Genomic DNA, 16,152 nt, shown 5'->3' on the forward strand with positions numbered 1-16,152 from the left:
AAACCTTAGGGGCAAGGGCCTGCTGCTGCATTGGTGACTCTAGATTACCTCTGGGCGATTGCACTCCCCATGACGGCGACGATCCATTTGGATGTCTGCCCTAACAACTTTCGATGTTCTTTTCTGCGCCTACCATGGCGATCACAAGTAAGGGGGAATCCGGGTTCGATGCCGGAGAGGGAGCTTGAGAAAGGGATACCACATCCAAGGGAGGTCAATGGCTGAAATCTGATTGGCTGTTTGTCACGGCCATGGCTAGGACCGTGACTCCTTAACCGCATGCGGTTGCCTGCGGTTTGTTTTTGGTAGTTCAACCACAGGTGAGGGCTACTTGTGTGTTGCCTCACTTGTGGTTGCCGCGGGCAACATGTGGTTGGAGATTGTCGCAGATAGCAGCCTGAGCTGGTGTTAGGCAGCTTGCGGCATCTTCATGCGGTTACACCTAGCAACCTTTATGTTAGGTGTGTGTGTGTATGTTATGCACGTTGTATGTATTGTGTGCACTTCCCGTTTAAGTGGTGTTTTTCCCTTCTGTGGTGTTGGAAGGGTTAACTCCCTTCCCAGTGTGCGTGTGTGTCACTGGGTGTGTCTGACTGTGGGTGTGGCTACTTGGCCAATAAAGCCTCTCACTTTTACATGGCTCAGGAGGTTGCTTCAGTCATGCTGGCTGGAGCAGCCTCCTGTGTTTCTTCCTGCCTGTGAGAGCCACCCCTGTGGTCATAAAAATATTGTCGTTATGTTTGTCTTCTTGTATGTCATGTTGTATGTGATGTTCTGTTGGGACCTTCCTTGTTACTTTGTGCAGTTTACGGTTCTGGATTCCTGTTGCACAGGGATCCAGTCAGCAAGGCTGTGGCAGGTTGGTGGAACTTCTAGTTCGCCTGCCATACCCGTAAAGCTGTTTGTGTTCCCCTTTTTCCCAACAGCTTGGCCAGTGAGACTCCTGCTCCTCCGCGTCTAGGAGGAGTAGGTCGTCTTACCCTGACTCCTAGCGCAGGGACCGGACGGAGGGTGAGTTAGGGATCCGAGGTTCCTGCGCATGGGTCCTCCTACCTTTAAGGTCGGCCCATGCAGTTAGGAGTTAGGGTCAGGGTAGGGACGCTGTTAGGAGGTGACCTGCTCCCTATCCTGTTCTCCTGGCCGAGTAGGCCAACAGCATCTGGCATCGCACGGCTGAGGATTTCCCCTATCCTCAGCCGTGACATTGTTGTTGCCTTGCCCCCTTTTTTTTTTCCTAATTGTGAACCACCCAAAGAGGGTGGGTCAAGTTATTAAAGCAGAAGAATCCAAGGAAGGCAGCAGGCGCGTGGCAATTTCTCACTCCCGACTTAGGGAAGTAGTGACAATAAATAACAATACAGCACTCCTAAGTGTCCCTGTTATTGGAATGAGTACACTTTCCGTTAACGAGGATCTATTGGAGGGGAAGTCTGGTGCCAGCAGCCAACTTGCTCCCGGCCTCCACAACGTTCACCCAGTGTGCCATCATGGTGAGGATTGTGTTGACCAGACTCTTGGCTACTGAGACTGGACTTGTAGGTGAGGGCCTGCTGCAGATTTGTTGACTCTAGATAACTTTTAGGCAATTGCACGTCCCTGGGACGGCGACGATGCATTTGGATGTTTGCCCTATCAACTTTGGAGCAATTTTTCAACAAGGTCCTTTTGGTATAGCACCGTTTTGCTTGTCCTCTCCACCAGAGGAATGAAAGATAAAAAGTTCTCTTTGTAGCGGGAGTCGAGAAGGGTGAAAAACCATTAATCTGTGTTATCTAAAATGCGTATAACGCGAGGGTCGTGGGAAAGGCAGCCTAACATGAAGTCAGCCATGTGTGCCAGAGTACCAACAGGCAAGACTTCGCTGTCGTCATCAGAAGGTGAGCTGACCCTGTAAAAGGTTGTAGGTGAGGACCTGCAGGTGAGCTGACCCTGTAAAACATATGCGAGGGCCTGCAGTTGAGCCGACCCTGTAAAAGAATTTAGGTGAGGGCCTGTAGGTGACCTGACCCTGTAAAACATTATTTGTGAGGGCCTGCAGTTGAGCTGACCCTGTAAAACATTATATGCGAGGGCCTGCAGTTGAGCTGACCCTGTAAAACATTATATGCAAGGGCCTGCAGTTGAGCTGACCCTGTAAAACATTATATGCGAGTGTCTGCAGGTGAGCTGACGCTCTAAAAGATTATATGCAAGCGCATGCTGTTCAAATGACGCTCTAAAACATTATATGCGAGGGCATGCTGTACAGCTGACGCTCTAAAACATTATATGCGAGTGGTTCAGATGAACCTATAAAAATTTTTTTAGTTGAGGGCCTGCAGTTGAGCTGACCCTATTAAAAAAAATTAGAGTGGAGTGAATATATACAATCTGGATGAGGAGGAGAAAACAAGATTCAACCATATACTCTTTGTGGTGGAAAAGGTGCATGGGAATACACTACAGTAGATTGAGTACATTATAAGTGATTAAAATATCCCTTATGTTCATCATCTGCTCAGCTCTCCTCTGGTGGAGATGAGAAGTCAGGGGCAATCCAGGCCTTGTTCATTTTTATGCCACCAGCAGCACTATATACCCGCTGAAACAAAACGCTGGCGGCAGGGCAGGCCAGCACCTCCAAGGCGTAGAGCGCAAGTTCGTGCCATGTGTCCAGCTTGAACACCCAGTAGTTGTAAGGCACTGAGGGATCATTTAGGATGCGCTTCAGGGTGAGATTGCTGGCGGGGTGTCATGAAAGTGTCCCATGCCTTGGAGAGTGTTTCCCTGCCTTTATTGGAACTGCTGTGTGCTCCCCTCATCTCCCTTCCTCGGTTACCTAAAGAAGTACGGACTCTGCCGGCCACGTTGTCAGATGGAAAATTTTAGCGCAATCTTTCCACAAGTACCTTCTGGTATAGCACTGTTTTACTCGTCCTGTCCACCACAGGAATGAGAGATGAGAAGTTCTCTTTGTAGTGTGGGTCGTGAAGGGTGAACACCCAATAATCCGTGTTATCCAAAATGCGGATAACGCAAGGGTAGCGGGAAAGGCAGCCTAACATGAAGTCAGCCATGTGTGATAGAGTACCAACAGGCAAGCCGTCGATGTCAACATCAGGATGACTCTCCATCTCCTTATCCTCCTCCTTCTCTTCTGCCCATCCACGCTGAACAGATGGAATTAAAGTTCCATGGGTACTACCCTCTGTAGCAGAGGCAACTGTCTCCAGCTCCTCCTCCTCCTCTTCATGGTCCAATTCGCAAACTGTGGGTGGTCTGGCTATCACTCTGTGTAATTTCCTCCCCCATTTCCTAGTCTGCCACATTCAGAGGGTCGTCCTTAATTGTGAGCAGCCATCGTTTGAGTAGACACAGCAGTGGGATGGTTACGCTGATAATAGTGTTATTGCCACTAACCATCTGTGTGGATTCACCAAAGTTTTTTAAAACCTCACAGAGGTCTGACATCAATGTCCAATCCTCGCTTGTGAATAGTGGCAGTTGACTCGAAAGGCGACGACCATGTTGCAGCTGGTATTCCACAACTGCACTCTGCTGCTCACAAAGCCTGGCCAACATGTGGAACGTAGTGTTCCAGAACGTGCTCACGTCGCACAACAGTCGGTGAGCTGGAAGCCGCAAGCACTGCTGCAGCGTTGACAGACCGGCTGAAGCTGTGGACGACTTGCGGAAATGGGCACACACGCGGCGCACCTTCACTAGTAGCTCTGGCAAATTGGGGTAGGTTTGGATAAACTGCTGAATCACTAAGTTTAAGACGTAGGCTAGGCAGGGGATGTGTGTCAGGTTGCCGAGCTCCAAAGCCGCCACCAAGTTACGGCCATTGTCAGACACAACCATGCCTGGTTGTAGGTTGAGTGGTGAGAGCCAACTCTGTCTGATCCCTTATGCCCTGCCACGGCTCTGCGGCGGTGTGCCGTTTGTCCCCTAAGCAGATCAACTTCAGCACGGCCTGTTGACGCTTACCCACAGCAGTGCTACACTGCTTGCAGCTAGTGACTGATGGCTGACTGCTGCTGGAGGTGGAAGTGGAGGAGGAGGCGGCGGCGAAGTGGGGGTTGGAGCCAGTAACATAGCTGCTGGCGGAGACCCTGATGGACGTAGGGCCCGCAATCCTGAGTGTGGGTAGCACCTGTACCTCCACAACATTCACCCAGTGTGCGGTCAGAGAAATGTAGTGTCCCTGGCCACCAGCACTTGTCCATGTGTCCTTGGTTAAGTGGACCTTCCCAGTAACTGCGTTGGTCAGGGCATGGGTGATGTTCTGGGACACATGCTGGTGTAAGGCAGGCATGGCGCACCGAGACAAATAGTGGCGGCTGGGGACTGCGTACTGAGGGATGGCCGCTGACATCAGGCTGTGGAAGGCCTCAGTGTCCACAAGCCTAAATGGCAACATTTCAAGGGCCAGTCAATTCGAAAGTTGCGCATTTACTGCTATGGTCTGTGGGTTGGTGGGTATTTGTGTTCAAATGACTGTGTTATGGACATTTTGATGCTGCGCTGGGACAGGGAAGTGGATCTTGTTGCTGATGGTTCATGCGAAGGTCCAGGTGCAGGGCGAGGGGCATCTAGGCCTGCGCCTTAGACAGGGGATTGGCCAGCAGTGTGTAACACAGGGGAAGAGGAGGCAGTGGTGAGACCCGCAGACCCAGATTGTGGACCCAGGCGTTCGGGCCACTTATTAGGGTGCTTGGATGCCATGTAGCGGATCATGTTGGTGGTGGTGAGGTTGCTAGTGTTCACACCCGGGCTCATTTTGGTATGGCACAGGTTGTAAACTACCACACTTTCCTCAAAAAATCGCCATACTGCGAAACGCCTACCCCTTGGCAAGGTAGATTTACGAATAGGGGTGCTCGGTGTAACGGTTGCCGGCCTGTTTGGTATAGTACAGAGCAGGCGTGCGCGTTCGCGGCTCTGTACTATACTGGCCAGGAAGAAGTAATCATGTCGCATGCGCGGCGGCGTGCGCGTTCAGGACATTGTGTGGCCCGGCCGGGGGAAAATCTTCAGTCTTCTGCAGTGACAAAAGATGGTTTATTTTGCACAGTTTTTATTTTTTATGGTGTTCATCTGAGGGGTTAGGTCATGTGATTTTTTTATAAAGCCGGTCGATACGGATGCGGCGATACCTAATATGTATACTTTTTTTTTATGTCTTCCGTATCCGTTCCGTTTTTGCTGAAGTATCTATTGAAATTGTTATGCCCAGCCCAATTTTTTCTATGTAATTACTGTATATGCCATACGGAAAAACGGAACGGAAAAACGGAACAGAAACGGAAACACAACGGAACTGAAAAACGGAACAACGGATCCGTGAAAAACGGACTGCAAAAAACTATAAAAGCCATACGTTCGTGTGAACTAGGCCTGAGACTGATCAATTTAGCGCAGGTAAAAATATTGCTGCGCTAAAACACACACAGTAGTCCTTAATAGGACTTTTGGGTCTTTCAAAAGCTTTCTTTGAATAACTGTGAATTTCGCTCCCTACACTGCCTTTCCCTTCTTACCCTCTGCTCTCTCCGACTATGACTGATCTGAGCACGTGTCATCGGGTGCTATATAGCACCCGATGACGCGTTCCGGCCAGCCAATCACTGTAATGCCAGCAGCCAACATGGCTACTGGAATTACAGTGATGGCAGTACTTACTTGCACATTTATTGGCTGCTTAGCAGCCGCAAAATGTGCGGGAAGGAAACTTGAGCATGGCGCTCGAGCACATGCGGTACTCGGCCAAGTACCGCCATGTGGCGAGCATAGCGATGCTCAAGCTGAACAGGTATTCGGCCGAGCGTGCTCGCTCATCACTAGAAAACATATAAGAAGTCTGCATCATTTGTGTCTGCTACTTTGTATAGGGCGAGTTAGGGCTGTTTGGATTCTTATGGATCTCTCTGCATCATTTGAATTGTAGACCACCAACTCAGAGACTCAGTATGCTCAAATCTATTAGACTTAGGGCTCATTCACATGGCCGTTGTTTGGCCGTGCAAATATTGCGGTCCGCAAACACCAATTTTTTTGCAGTGCGGACGGATCACGGACCCATTCAAGTTGAATGGGTCTGGATCCGTCGCGGCAGCCATATGGACGATGCCCGTACATTGGGGACCGCAATTGCACAATACGGCCGAGCAACAGCCGTGTGAATGAGCCCTTAAAGGGAATCAGTCACCAGTTTTATGCTGCTAGGTTCTAACAGCTCCAGCACATGCCGATCAGTCCCCATATTCATGAGCTCAGGGCTTATGGGCTTAGCTTGAACCCCTTTAACCGTTTAAAGACCTCTGCCGTACATGTACGGCGGAAGTCCGGTCCCCAAACATGGCGCCCTCTCGCACTTGCAGGGGGCGCCATAGCCGCCGGGTTTCTGATATTTTAAATAGCAGAGACCCACAGCACATGTATGCATTCAGCAATAAGGCTGATCGCATACATTTTCCCTTTCAGATGCTGTGGTCAAATGTGACCAATGCATCTGCACAGTCTGGAAGCGGAAGTCGTACACTTCGGCTCCAGTAACAGCATTTCCCCCGGCTGATATCGAGGAACCTGTTACATTGATCTAATAGGCTGAAGCCTCAAGCAGGCCACTAGGTGGCAGCATTGAATTGGTATAGTGCAAATGAAGTGTTCAATGGTGTCTATATAGACATCAATGAACACAATAGGCAATCTAATGATTGCCAGTTATTGTCACCCAAGGTGACTTAAAAAAAAGTAAGAAAAAAAAGTTAAAAAAAGTTTTTACAAAAATAAAAAAATAAAAAAGTTCAAATCACCTTCCTTTCCTTAAAATAAAAATAAAATTACTTAAACAATAAAAAAAAATATAAACATCATGGGCATCGCCGCATGCGAAAATGTCCATACTATTAAAATATAACAATATTAATGTCATACGGAAAATGGCTTAACGGGAAAAAAATATAAAAAACAGCCAATTTTTGTCACTTCAACTACCCAATAATTTTTTTTATAAAAAGTGATCAAAAAGTCGCACACACAGATAGTCCCACAAAAAATGAGCCTGCACACAGCCCCGTATACATAACTACAAAAAACTTATAGGGGTCAGAATATGGTTATAAAAAAACATTTATTATTCCTCAAAGTTTTTTTTTTTTTCAGTATTAAAACGCAAGAAAAATTATACAAGTGTGGTATCGTTGTAATCATACTGACCTGGAGAATGAAGAATAAAAGGTCAATTTTACCGCAAAGTGTACAGTGTAAAAAAATAAAAAGAATTGCGTTTTTTCCCAATTCTACCCCATTTGCAATTTTTTTCCCCGCTTCCTACTACATAGTATGCAACCATAAATGGTGCCATTAGAAAGTACAACTTGTCTCGCAAAAAATAAGCCCTCATAACGCTAAGTGAATGAAAAAATTAAAAAGTTAGGAGTAAAAAACGAAAACGTAAAAAATGGAAAATCCCAGGGTCCTTAAAGGGATTTTCCAAGTTATATTTATTGATGACCTATCCTCAGGATAGGTCATCAATATCAGATCGGCGGGAGTCCGACACCCCTGCCGATCAGCTGTTTGAAGAGTGCTGCCTCCTCTGTTTACCTACTAGCCGTTGCATCCCCCATATGCCCGAGCCCCTCACACTGAATATACTTACCTGGCTCCCCACTCCCTGCGCCGCTCCTGGTCCCAGCACGCCACTGCAGCTTCTCTCCGTGCGCGGATGAAAACATCCGGTCTCGGGGGGGAGCAGCCAATGGCAGGTGGTGCCGGGGACGAGCCTCCCTAGCATTACCTGGGATGCTAGGGAGGCTTATCCCCATCTGCCATTTGCTACTCTTGTAACGCCCCCGTGCTCTGCACACTCGCCCTCCCCTTGATGGACTGACAAGAAGTCCAGCCCTATCAATCAAGGGGATATCTCTACAGCTGTTCAACATACTGACAAAAGAATTGTATTGTTTTAAAGGGGTTCTGCAGTTTTAAACTGATGATCTATCATCTGGATAGATCATCAGCATCTGATCGGCGGGGGTCCGACACCCAGGACGCCTGCCGATCAGCTGTTTGAGAAGTCAGCGGTGCTGGCAGCAGCGACGCGGCCTTCTCGCTGTTTACCGCAGGCTTAGTGACATCACGACTAGTATCAATGGCCTGGGCGGGGCTAAACTGTTCACTTGAATGGAGCTTAGCTCCGCCCAGGCCATTGCATACTAGTCGTGCTGTCACTGGGCCTGCAGTAAACAGCGAGAAGGCCACGGCGCTACTGCCAGCGCCGCTGCCTTCTCAAACAGCTGATCGGCAGGGGTCCCGGGTGTCGGACCCCCGCCGATCAGAGGATAGATCATCAGTTTAAAAAAACTGCAGATCCCCTTTAATTAGCAGGAGATACACTACCAGACAGTATGCCTGGTTTAAAGGGTTTCTGTCCCTAGAATTTTCACTATTAAACTGGCTGACATTAGTGATGTACTAATGTCAGCTGCACCTAACTATGCTATTCTTGTGATTATTCATGCCCCCGTTACTGCAGAATGCTTACTTTTATAGTATGCGTATTAGCCTCTAGGAGGAGGGTGGGGCGTTTCTCCTGCACCTAGAGGCTCCGTTCTCCCACCTCATTACACACCCTCCAAGTCTTGATTGACAGGGCCAGGCAGCCTCCGCATCCTCCTGCCACCCCTGTACACTGGGGAAATCTTGCGCCGTTCAGTATTCGGCACAGGCGCGGTAGGGAAGCTGGCAGCTGGCGAGCGTCCTTCCCTCAATGTCCCTCCTGCTCCTAGAGGCTAATACGCATACTATAAAAGTAAGCATTCTGCAGTAACGGGGGGTATGAATAATCACAAGAATAGCATAGTTAGGTGCAGCTGACATTAGCACATCGCTAATGTCAGCCAGTTTAACCCCTTAAGGACTCAGCCCTATTTCACCTTAAGGACTTGGCCATTTTTTGCAAATCTGACCAGTGTCACTTTAAGTGCTGATAACTTTAAAACGCTTTGACTTATCCAGGCCGTTCTGAGATTGTTTTTTCGTCACATATTGTACTTCATGACACTGCTAAAATTGGGTCAAAAAAGTAAATTTTTTTGCATAAAAAAATACCATATTTACCAAAAAATTTGAAAAATTTGCAAATTTCAAAGTTTCAGTTTCTCTACTTCTGTAATACATAGTAATACCCCCCAAAATTTTGATGACTTTACATTCCCCATATGTCTACTTCATGTTTGTAGCATTTTGGGATTGATATTTTATTTTTTGGGGATGTTATAAGGCTTAGAAGTTTAGAAGCAAATCTTGAAATTTTTCAGAAATTTACAAAAAACAAATTTTTAGGGACCAGTTCAGGTCTGAAGTCACTTTGCGAGGCTTACATAATAGAAACCACCCAAAAATGACCCCATTCTATAAACTACACTCCTCAAGGTATTCAAAACTGATTTTACAAGCTTTGTTAACCCTTTAGGTATTGCACAAGAGTTATTGGCAAATGGGGATGAAATTTGAGAATTTCATTTTTTTGCCTAATTTTCCATTTTAACCCATTTTTTCCACTAACAAAGCAAGGGTTAACAGCTAAACAAGACTGTATCTTTATTGCCCTGACTCTGCCGTTTACAGAAACACCCCATATGTGGTCGTAAACTACTGTACGGGCACACAGTAGGGCGTAGAGGGAAAGGTGTGCCGTTTGGTTTCTGGAAGGCTGATTTTGCTGGACAGTTTTTTTGACACCATGTCCCATTTGAAGCCCCCTGATGCACCCCTAGAGTAGAAACTCCATAAAAGTGACCCCATCTAAGAAACTACACCCCTCAAGGTATTCAAAACTGATTTTACAAACTTTGTTAACCCTTTAGGTGTTGCACAAGAGTTATTGGCAAATGGGGATGAAATTTGAGAATTTCATTTTTTCGCCTAATTTTCCATTTTAACCCATTTTTTCCACTAACAAAGCAAGGGTTAACAGCCAAACAAGACTGTATCTTTATTGCCCTGACTCTGCCGTTTACAGAAACACCCCATATGTGGCCGTAAACTACTGTATGGCCACACAGCGGGGCGTAGAGTGAAAGGTGCGCCGTATGGTTTTTGGAAGCCAGATTTTGCTGGACTGTTTTTTTGACACCATGTCCCATTTGAAGCCCCCCTGATGCACCCCTAGAGTAGAAACTCCATAAAAGTGACCCCATCTAAGAAACTACACCCCTCAAGGTATTCAAAACTGATTTTACAAACTTTGTTAACCCTTTAGGTGTTGCACAAGATTTAATGGAAAATAGAGATACAATTTCAAAATTTCACTTTTTTGGCAGATTTTCCATTTTAATATTTTTTTTCCAGTAACCAAGCAAGGGTTAACAGTCAAACAAAACTCAGTATTTATTGCCCTGATTCTGTAGTTTACAGAAACACCCCATATGTGGTCGTAAACCGCTGTACGGGCACGCGGCAGGGCGCAGAAGGAAAGGAACGCCATACGGTTTTTGGAAGGCAGGTTTTGCTGGACTGGTTTTTTTGACACCATGTCCCATTTGAAGCCCCCCTGATGCACCCCTAGAGTAGAAACTCCAAAAAAGTGACCCCATTTTAGAAAGTACGGAATAAGGTGGCAGCTTTGTTGGTACTAGTTTAGGGTACATATGATTTTTGGTTGCTCTATATTACACTTTTTGTGCGGCAAGGTAACAAGAAATAGCTTTTTTGGCACGTTTTTTTTTTTTTTGTTATTTACAACATTCATCTGACAGGTTAGATCATGTGGTAATTTTATAGAGCAGGTTGTCACGGACGCGGCGATACCTAATATGTATACCTTTTTTTTATTTATGTAAGTTTTATACAATAACTTCATTTTTAAAACCAAAAAAAGTTTTAGTGTCTCCATAGTCTAAGAGCCATAGTTTTTTCAGTTTTTGGGCGATTATCTTGAGTAGGGTCTCATTTTTTGCGGGATGAGATGACTGTTTAATTGGCACTATTTTGGGGTGCATATGACTTTTTGATCGCTTGTTATTACACTTTTTGTGACGTAAGATGACAAAAAATGGCTTTTTTTACACCGTTTTTATTTTTTATTTTTTACGGTGGTCACCTGAGGGGTTAGATCATGTGATATTCTTATAGAGCCAGTCGATACGGACGCGGCGATACCTAATATGTATACTTTATTTTTATTTATGTAAGTTTTATACAATAACTTCATTTTTAAAACCAAAAAAAGTTTTAGTGTCTCCATAGTCTAAGAGCCATAGTTTTTTCAGTTTTTGGGCGATTATCTTGAGTAGGGTCTCATTTTTTGCGGGATGAGATGACTGTTTAATTGGCACTATTTTGGGGTGCATATGACTTTTTGATCGCTTGTTATTACACTTTTTGTGACGTAAGATGACAAAAAATGGCTTTTTTTACACCGTTTTTATTTTTTATTTTTTACGGTGGTCACCTGAGGGGTTAGATCATGTGATATTCTTATAGAGCCGGTCGATACGGACGCGGTGATACCTAATATGTATACTTTATTTTTATTTATGTAAGTTTTACACAATGATTTCATTTTTGAAACAAAAAAAATCATGTTTTAGTGTTTCTTTAGTCTGAGAGCCATAGTTTTTTCAGTTTTTGGGCGATTATCTTGGGTAAGGTATGATTTTTGCGGGATGAGATGACGGTTTTATTGGTACTATTTTGGCGTACATGTGACTTTTTTGATCACTTTTATTACCTTTTTTGGGAAGTAAGGTGGGCAAAATTTCAATTTTCTCATAGTTTTTATTTTTTTATTTTTATGGTGTTCACCGTGCGGGGAAAGTAACATGACCGTTTTATAGATCAGGTCGTTACGGACGCGGCGATACCTAATATGTGTAGTGTATTTTATTTTTTTAATTTTTATTCAGTGATGAATGTTTTTTTTTTTATCTTAACTTTTTTCACTTTTTTTAACTTTTTTTTTGACCCAGACCCACTTGGTTCTGGAAGATCCAGTGGGTCTGATGTCTGTATAATACAGTACAGTACAATATATATTGTTCTGTACTGTATTTTACTTACACTGAACAGATCTATGCTTTCAGCATAGATCTGTTCAGCACCATGGACAGCAGGACGCCTGAGCAGGCGTCCTGTTGCCATGGGAACCTTCCCCGTCTGCTCAGAACTTCGCAGACGGGGAAGGGTAAGCACAGGGCTGAGGGGGGCTCTCTCCGTCTCCATCGGGGGGCTGCAAAGGCACAGCAGCCCCCCGATGGAGAGGGAGGGAGCTCCCTGACCGACGACAGTTAACTTTTTCCATACAGCGGTCCGTACGGACCGCGGTATGGAAAGGGTTAAACGGCTGACATCTGCACAGATGTCAGCCGTTTATACCAGGGTGCCAGCAATGTGCTGGCACCCTGGTATAACCACTAGAAGCCAACGATCGTTCATGGGGAGGCGGGCGGGGGATCGCGATCCCGCCTGCCGCACCGCCCGCCTCCCGCACCGCCCCCACCGCATGCGACACCCCCCCCGCACCACCCGCCGGCATAAAATCGTGCAGGGGGGGGTGAAAAATATTGATTATAGGCACTCAAAAGTTTCTGATCCCCGCGGTCAGGGACCGCGGGCATCAGAAACTGCAAAAAGTGCAGCAAACCGCAGGTCTGAATTGACCTGCGGTTTGCTGCGATCGCCGACACGGGGGGGTCACATGACCCCCCCTGGCGTTGTCACAGGATGCCGGCTGAAGGATTTCAGCCGAAATCCCGTTCCGTTTAACCCCTCGGGCGCCGGAATACTGATTTCAAGTTAGGACGTACCGGTACGCCCTGAGTCCTTAAGGACTCGGGAAATAGGGCGTACCGATACGCCCTGCGTCCTTAAGGGGTTAATAGTGAAAATTCTAGTGACAGAAACCCTTTAATAGCATTGATCATGCTGACAAATGCTCTTTATAGCTAATATTAAAATCACATAAAATCACTGAACACACACAACAGGTTATTGTCAGAAGGAAAGGATTGGATACTTGCCTTCATAATTACTGCACGCTGACAAAACGATTGTGGGATTTTCAAGGTACCAATATTAGACCTGTCATGCAAGAAACAAAAAGTTCAGAAAGAAAACTACAAACAGTGAAATAACATTTATGTAAAATAGTTAATAATTAAAAGGATTAATCACACAAAAAGTTTTACTATGCAGTCCAGTCCTGCATAACGGAAAACAGGACGGATCCGTTATGCTGCCCATAATGTCAAAACGGAAGCCTTTAAAAGGCATTCCGTTTTCCTTTCCATCATAATAGATGTCAATGGGAATTATAACGGATCCGTCTGGTTTCCGTTATGCAGGACTTTGTTTTCCGTCTTGCATAACGGGAACCAGACAGATCCATTATGATGGATCAAAATGGAATGCCTCTTAAAGGCTTCCGTTTTGACTTCCGTCTTATGGATTCCGTTATAACGGAAAACAAAAACTGAATCCATAACGGTGATGTGAACCCGCTCTTACAAAAATATTTAAAGTTTTTTAATGTACATTACATTTTTCTCTTTGGTAGCGAACTCTGGTGTTTTTCCTGCAGCCAAAATTTTGGTCCACCTTATCCTGCCTTCAGTGGTAAAACAAACATGATCAGCAGCTTCCCTACTCCCTTCCCTTCAGTGCCTATGTAGGGATCTTATACAGAAGCACAGATGAATAACCCAAGACTTCACAGCTGAAGTCAGTTATTGGGTGCAGCGAAGCATGTGACAGTGACCATTCCCATGCATGGCTAGATGTAAACAGTCTGGGGACCGGAACATGGACATGCAGAAAAAAGTGTGGAGAAACAAAGCCACGGACATCTTTATTCCCAGAGAACCCCTTTAAGAAAACTTGCCACTTATAAAGTTATTAATATAAAAACAATGGCCCACATTTACTAATCCTCACTCCCATTAAGGCGCTATCTCCCCAAGGAGATATAGTACCCCCCAAATCCTGACAAGCCTCTCACCAAGTGCTCTGCACTGAGGAGGGGCAATCACTCCAATACAGCTGTCTGCAGATGAGGTGCTGGCTTATTTAATATCCGAGTCATGACTTAAGGCCCCCTGCACACGAACGTGTGCTTCCCGTTTCCGTATTGAGGACCGCATTTACGGATCCGCAATACACAGGTGCCGTTCCGTGGGCATTCCGCATCACGGATGCGGACCTATTCAGTTCAATGGGTCCGCAAATCCGGTGATGTGGAATGGTACGGAACGGAACCCTACGGAAGCACTGCGGAGTGCTTCCGTGGGGTTTCGTCCAGTACTTCTGTTCCGCAAAAAGATAGAACATGTCCTATCTTTTTGTGATCCGCTGCGGCTGCCCCACGGACTTTGCTCGTGCATTGCGGCCAACATTTTGCGGGCCGCAGCACGACCACGGGGTGCACACGTTCGTGTGCAGGGGGCCTAAGGCCTATTTAAAGGGGCGAAAATTTACTTATTGCCTTACATCTGGTGGCTTTAGAGGCCGAGCTTGTTAACAGCTCAATTGCATCCCTTTCTTTCCATACACCCCATAGAAACACCCTAGCTGCATTTATTACATTTTTGGGTCATATGACTGGAGCTGCAATCCTCCTCACCTCTGACCACTGGCGAGTACACCCATTCTGGTTTTCCCTATTCAAGGATTCCGATCGTATGCCTGTTCTACTTCAACTACTTTTTTGATGCACAAATTTCCTATCCTGATATATTAACACTATGTGAAACATTTAAAAGGAAAAAGGTACAGCGTCATCTTTTCTTTTCTAAGCATTCCTATTTTGAATTAGGCAATCAATCTGGCAGGCTACTCGCACATATAGTCCATCAACAGTCCTCTTCTTCACCGATTCTCAAAAGCAGACCTTTGGACAACACTCTTAACAGAAACCCTCTGATATATTGACCCGATTTCACCAATTTTATAGTGATTTAGAATATAAATCCGGGTAGCCTACACTATAGAGGCTCTCCATACTTAAAGGGTTTCTACCACCAGAAATACTGTTATGTAGCTGACTGACATTAGCGATGCGCTAATGTCAGCACTACATAACAGTATGTTTCTAACGTTAGTCCCTGCAGCCGTTTTGGTAAAATAAGCACTTTTATAATATGCTAATGAGCCTCTAGGTGCTATGTGGGCGTAAAATCAGCACCTAGAGGCTCTGTCCACTCACCCTTTATCACGCTCAGGTACCCTGTTCTGCCCGCCCCGCTCCTCTTGATTGATGCCACGGTCCGCCGCATCGCTGCCGAAATCCCACGCCTGCGCCGTTCACTTCTGTATTCGGCGCAGGCGCAGTGAGTGAGGGCCGCTCTCCTGACGCCGGCTTCCTCACTGTGACGTAGTCGGCGCAGGCGCAGTGAGGAATCCGGCACCAGGAGCGCATCATTCACTCACTGCGCCTGCGCCAAATACAGAAGTGAACGGCGCAGCGTGGGATTTCGGCAGCGATGTGGCGGACCGTGCCATCAATCAAGAGGAGCGGGGCGGGCAGAACAGGGGACCTGGGCGGGATAAAGGGTGAGTAGACGGAGCCTCTAGGTGCTGATTTTACGCCCACATAGCACCTAGAGGCTCATTAGCATATTATAAAAGTGCTTATTTTACCAAAACGGCTGCAGGGAGAAAGGTAAAAAACTTACTGTTATGTAGTGCTGACATTAGCGCATCGCTAGTGTCAGTCAGCTACATAACAGTATTTCTGGTGGTAGAAACCCTTTAAACCCTATTCAATTTCCTACTCATAGATTGTAAGCTCTTGCGAGCAGTGTCCTCATTCCTTTAGTTGTAATTATTGACTTGTCTGCTATGTTATTTATGAGTGTTTATATATAAACCCCTGCAGAATATGTTGGCGCTATATAAAATAAAGATTATTATTACTACTACTCTTACTAATAAATATATTACTCTCCTAGATTCCCAGTTTTCACAGGATGAAATAACTGAAGCCATATCCTTTATAGCCAAGGGCAAAACACAGGCCCCAGTGGCTTGCATAATTAGCATTTGCATAATATATCAGGATATTATAGCTCCACAATTGCTTCCCCTCTACCAAGTATTCGAAACTGGAAGCTTTCCTGATTTTCTAAACAATGCCACTATATTAGTTCTCTATATAACCCCGAAGACTGT

The 16,152-nt window shown here is 45.8% G+C and overlaps 1 protein-coding gene across 1 annotated transcript in view; it reads right to left on the reverse strand.

The window, feature by feature from the left end:
• ARID4B (AT-rich interaction domain 4B) overlaps positions 1-16,152 on the reverse strand; it is a 557,657-nt gene that overhangs the window by 410,041 nt on the left and 131,464 nt on the right. Inside the window, exon 2 of the mRNA XM_040429305.1 lies at positions 13,008-13,068. Within this exon, the coding sequence (XP_040285239.1) occupies positions 13,008-13,013 (6 nt within the window). The 5' untranslated portion in view covers positions 13,014-13,068. The remainder of the gene's footprint in view (positions 1-13,007; positions 13,069-16,152) is intronic.

The sequence above is a fragment of the Bufo bufo genome, chromosome 4 (genome assembly GCF_905171765.1).
Source record: "Bufo bufo chromosome 4, aBufBuf1.1, whole genome shotgun sequence".
NCBI classification, from domain to species: Eukaryota; Metazoa; Chordata; class Amphibia; order Anura; family Bufonidae; genus Bufo; species Bufo bufo.